The 4,600-nt window shown below is 58.4% G+C and overlaps 1 protein-coding gene across 1 annotated transcript; it reads left to right on the forward strand.

The window, feature by feature from the left end:
- The first annotated feature begins 100 nt into the window (after window positions 1-100).
- LOC108285967 (MRG domain binding protein) lies at window positions 101-4,370 on the forward strand. Its single transcript, XM_037729576.1, has 4 exons — window positions 101-248; window positions 2,420-2,501; window positions 2,806-2,880; window positions 3,267-4,370. The coding sequence occupies exons 1-4, from the start codon at window positions 147-149 to the stop codon at window positions 3,452-3,454; spliced, it is 447 nt and encodes a 148-aa protein (XP_037585504.1). The 5' UTR covers window positions 101-146; the 3' UTR covers window positions 3,455-4,370.
- Window positions 4,371-4,600: the final 230 nt, after the last annotated feature.

Genomic DNA, 4,600 nt, shown 5'->3' on the forward strand with positions numbered 1-4,600 from the left:
GGCCCCGCCCCTCCCACGCACCTTCCAGCCCTGACCCCAGCGGCCCCTCAGCTCCCCAGGGCCACTCGTCCCCTCCGTCCCCCTCCTCCTGGCTCACCGGCTGTCCCGCCGCCCCTCCTCCCGCAGGTGTGAACCGACACTTCCACATGATTTGTATCCGGGACAAGTTCAGCCAGAACATAGGGCGGCAGGTCCCATCCAAGGTCATCTGGGACCACCTGAGCACCATGTACGACATGCAGGCGCTGGTGAGCCCGACCGCCCTCCCTGTGCTGCCGGGTGGGGGCCCGAACCCACCCACCGCTCTCTGAGGGTCAGCCTGAGCTGGACAGAGGCCCCCCATGCCTGCTGGGGTCTGCTGGACAGAGCAGCGGGCCACCTGCGGTGGCTCAAGAGCTTGTCATGGGAAGCACAAACCAGTGCCAGCCGCTGGTCAGCTTTTCAGGCGGCCTGCTTTTGACTGGGTGCTGGACCAGAGCCTCCAGGGAGATGACTGAGCAGCTGACACTCGGGAGGGAGGGAGGGAGGCAGAGGCCGGGGCCCTTGGCCGTTGCCAGTCTCCTGGGAGGCCCCAGAAGTGCTTTAGGCAGAGGATGACCCTATCTGAGTCACACCAAGGCGAATTTGGTGGCTACTGTGGGAGTCAGACAGGTGGAGTCCAGTCCTCAGAGCTCGGAGCTGGCGTTGTGTGACGGGCTTGCAGGTGAACTAGGAAGCAGGGTGGCCAGAAGAGGCAGGGGGTGTTCCAGGCCCCTTGGCAGCGGAACATGGTGCAGCTGGAGAGTGGGGTGGGGGTCCGGGCAGGCGACCAGCAGGAGGGGGACCTGTGCTGGTGGGAAGAGTCTGTGTCTGCCCCGATAGACTTAGGGCCACGCCAGCCCTCCCAGTAAGACGTCGGCACCGCTGAGGCAGGGAATGGTTGCCACTGACATTGGACGAGTGAAGTAGGTCTCCTTGTCACAGCTGTAGAAAGGGGGCAGAGAGGCCAGCTGTGCAGAGGGCCGACCGTGTAAGGAGAGGAAGCACACCCAGCCCTGGAGGGGCCCTGGGAGCTCACGCCCCTGTGGCTGCCACATCCTGCGTTGAGGACGTTCTGAGCTGGTCCAGCATTTGCATTGGGTGGCCAGTGCCTAGTGGCCCAGGCACAGCTGACCACTAAGCTCACAAGGTCCTCCCTGGACCCACTCCTGCCTAGAGCGCATCTGTCACCACCCCAGAGTCAGAGGTCCCCTGTCACCGAACTCCTGGGGTCAGCAGCTTCTCAGTTGTGGGAGAGGGCGCCTGGTCCCCAGACACCTCCCACACTGGGATTTGGAGAGATGGGTGCGGCTCTGTGCCTGTCTCTGGGGAAGACAGACAGCTCCAAGGCCCGTAATGTCCCCTGGGGCTGCGGTGCTGGCTCAGATGAGCACAGCAGCCCACTTCACACTCAGGGAGCTCGTGGGACCACCAGGCCTCTCAGCCCCAGGATGGCGGCCCCGTGCCTTGTTCCCTCAGTGGCCTGTGGCATCAGTAAGGACTGCGTGAGACCATGGGGCTGGCACCTTCTCTGGGTCATGGCACTTCTGTGTGGCTGGGGTCCAAGTCATCCAGACTTGATGAAATACAGAGCCTCTGGAGTCCACCCAAGAAGCTGACCAGCAGGCCCAGGAGATTTTGAGGGGCACAGATGTGGCCTGACTGCCCGCTCCACAGAGCACCCAAACTGCTGAGCGGAAGCCTCTGTATCTTGATCCACCTCCTAGTCCAGGGCCCTTCCTGCCTGCTCCACTTTCCCTGGCTCCTGGTCTCCCTCTGGTCTGTGTGACCGAAGGAGGGCAGTGCCTGGCAGGCACTCAGGGGCCCTGCTGCACCTGCTCGGCCTCTCTCCCTGTTCTGTGATGTGGCATCCCAGCCCACACCCTCAGTGTCCGTGGGTTCCTGCCACACGGAGGGGAACTCGAGGCACCTGCAGCCTCTCCCTGGGGCTGTCACCGTGCCCGCTGCATGCCGCCTTGGGGGAAGCAGACTCATGGTGAGACCACAGGCTGTGGAGGGCAGGCGGGCCCACGGGTGTGTCACCAGCGCTGACCTGTCCTCGGGGCCCGCCTTAGCAATGCTGCCCTGGTGCTTCTTCCTGACTCCTGCGGCTGCTTCCCCTAGTCCTGCCCTCACTGAGTCTCTGGAAAGTCCAGCTGCGGCCAGTGCTACCCACAAAAAGAAATACCCTTTTACCCACAAAAAGAAATGCCCTTTGCCCAGGCCCCACCCCCTGCAGCCTCAGCGCAGCGCTGCATGCTCACTGGCCGCTCCCCGGGTGGCTGTGACGTGGCCGCAGTGACTTGTTGCAACCGCATTTTCTCCTTTGTTTCTTTTTTTTATTTTCCGCCTCCGCCTCACCCCTCTCCTGTTTCTTAAACCAAACTCTATTGGACATCAGCACGAGTCTGAGATTCTTCCGTTCCCGAATTCAGAGAGAAACTTCGTCCTTCCAGAAGAGATCATTCAGGAGGTCCGAGAAGGTGAGACTCGGGAGAGGCTGGGCTTGGGAATCAGAAAAGGCCAGACGCTGGCCAAGGGCAGGGAGGTGAGGGTGAGGACCCCCGGCCTCCAGGGAGGTGTGGGCCCAGCACAGACCCCGCCCCGCCTGTGCTTGGGTGGTCTTGGGAGCCCCGGGATTGGAGAGGACTCTGTTTGGGAGCAGTGGCTGGACGGAAGCTGCGGCCTGTGTGGGCAGCAAGCGTTGGAGCAGTCCCCGGCCTGACCATCCCCCAGCGTCGGCCACCACCGTGGGCTTTCGGTGAACGTCAGCTGTCTCCTCCACAGGAAAAGTGATGATAGAAGAGGAGATGAAAGAGGAGATGAAGGAAGACGTGGACCCCCACAGTGGGGCTGACGATGGTGAGTATGGAGCTCAGCCTGCCCTGGTGCTAGGCTGTCCCCAGGCAGGGCACAGTCAGGTGGGCGAAGAGCCTTCGGTGCAGAGTTCCCAGGCAGGTCATCTCAGCACAGGATGGGTCCTGCAGCGCCGTGTCCCCAGGAGCTGAGTGCCGGCCCGTGTTGTGGGATGGGGTCTAAGCAGTGGTTCCTGCAGAGTCAGCAGCAGGGAGGTGCCCAGCAGGACCAGGCCCCTCTGCAGGCCCACACGCCAGGGCCCCCCCAGCTCAGGAGGAAGCCTTTGAGTTCAGAGGGTCATGTGTGAATATGCAGATTTTTTAACTGAACAGGGAGACAAAAATAAGATTTTGGATATTCTGTTTTTAGCCAAGTGATTTTTCGTTTCTCAGTTTTTTCATCTTCAGGGAGTTTGGGGAAAGCAACAGAAAAATCCAGCAAAGACAAAGAGAAGAACTCCTCGGACTTGGGGTGCAAAGAAGGCGCAGACAAGCGGAAGCGCAGCCGGGTGACTGACAAAGTCCTGACCGCGAACAGCAACCCCTCCAGCCCCAGCGCGGCCAAGCGGCGCCGGACATAGACCGCTCGGCCCTGGCGGCAGCAGAGAAGCGGGCAAACAGCCTGGTCACCGAGGGGGTCGGCTGGGTCCCAGTGCCACCGCCAGGCCACAGTGACATCGTCCCAGTGCTGTGAGCCCTGCCCGCCCTAGGTTCTCAGGTGAACGTGGCCATCAGCGGGGCAATGTGTGTGTCAATCGGACCCTGTGGGACCCTGGCCAGGATCAATCCAGCTCCGATCCCGAGGGCTCTGACGCCGTGTGCTCTTCTCTGGAGCAGCATGGCTTCCTGTGGCTTTTTGGCGACATGCATTAGCTCCACATGGGCTGCAGCATTAGGGACCCAGGCTACCTGGAGGGGCATTGGGCCAGGGGAAAACCTCGGATTAGCAAGCAATAAAAACATGACCTCACTCTTCCTCGAAGGAGCCACTGGTCTTCCCTGCGTGACTCAGTTCTTTCCATCTGTTTGTCCCGCTGCAAGCCTCTGCACTGACTGTGACACCAGAACACGACCTTCCTGTCAGCCCCCATGCCACGCACTGATGGCCCCTCCTCCTGGGAAACTAAGAACTGGATATTTTGCCTCATTCACTTGTACTGTAACAATGTATATAATTTGGTTGGTATTTCACTATTTAATTTTTAAGAAGCCTATTTTACTAGTGTTTTATATGAACAAAGTACTACAGAAGTTAAACCTGTGTTGTATTTTTTCTGAGATGTTTTGCTTTAAGAGATACTTTTTGGTCAGTTTTTATATGCCAGATACAGAGAATTTGTAGCGGTTATTTTTGTATGATCTAGTCACTTGCAAACAGACCAAATGGGTGAGAGGCAGGACGTGCAGCTGTCGGGCTGGTGAGGAGACAGCAGCCGCCCCAGTGCCACTGAGATGCCACCTTTGTGTGACTGCAAACATTAAAGCAGAGAAAAATCCCACCTGGAGTGTGTGAATTTGATACCAAAGTAAATTAACTTTTCCTCCAGTAGGAAGTTTTATTTTTCCAAGATTTGTAACTAAAGCGTACACTTGACTTGTTAACGTTCACTTGATACAATGTATAAACAAAATGGTAACATTCTGAGTGGTTATTTTGTGGACAGTGACAAGCACTTCAAATACAAAATGTTAGCAGGGCAAAAGGGTGTGGCCCTCAGAGGTCAGGC

The sequence above is a fragment of the Cebus imitator genome, unplaced genomic scaffold, assembly GCF_001604975.1.
Source record: "Cebus imitator isolate Cc_AM_T3 unplaced genomic scaffold, Cebus_imitator-1.0 Scaffold311, whole genome shotgun sequence".
In the NCBI taxonomy this organism is placed as follows: domain Eukaryota; kingdom Metazoa; phylum Chordata; class Mammalia; order Primates; family Cebidae; genus Cebus; species Cebus imitator.

Excerpts from the sequence above, each read along its gene's own strand:
- LOC108285967 (XM_037729576.1), top strand. The coding sequence starts at position 147 with ATGATTTGTATCCGGGACAAGTTCAGCCAGAACATAGGGCGGCAGGTC. Across the intron at positions 249-2,419 it reads TGTACGACATGCAGGCGCTG|CACGAGTCTGAGATTCTTCC; the intron begins GTGAGCCCGACC and ends ATTGGACATCAG. Across the intron at positions 2,881-3,266 it reads CCACAGTGGGGCTGACGATG|TTTTTTCATCTTCAGGGAGT; the intron begins GTGAGTATGGAG and ends TTCGTTTCTCAG.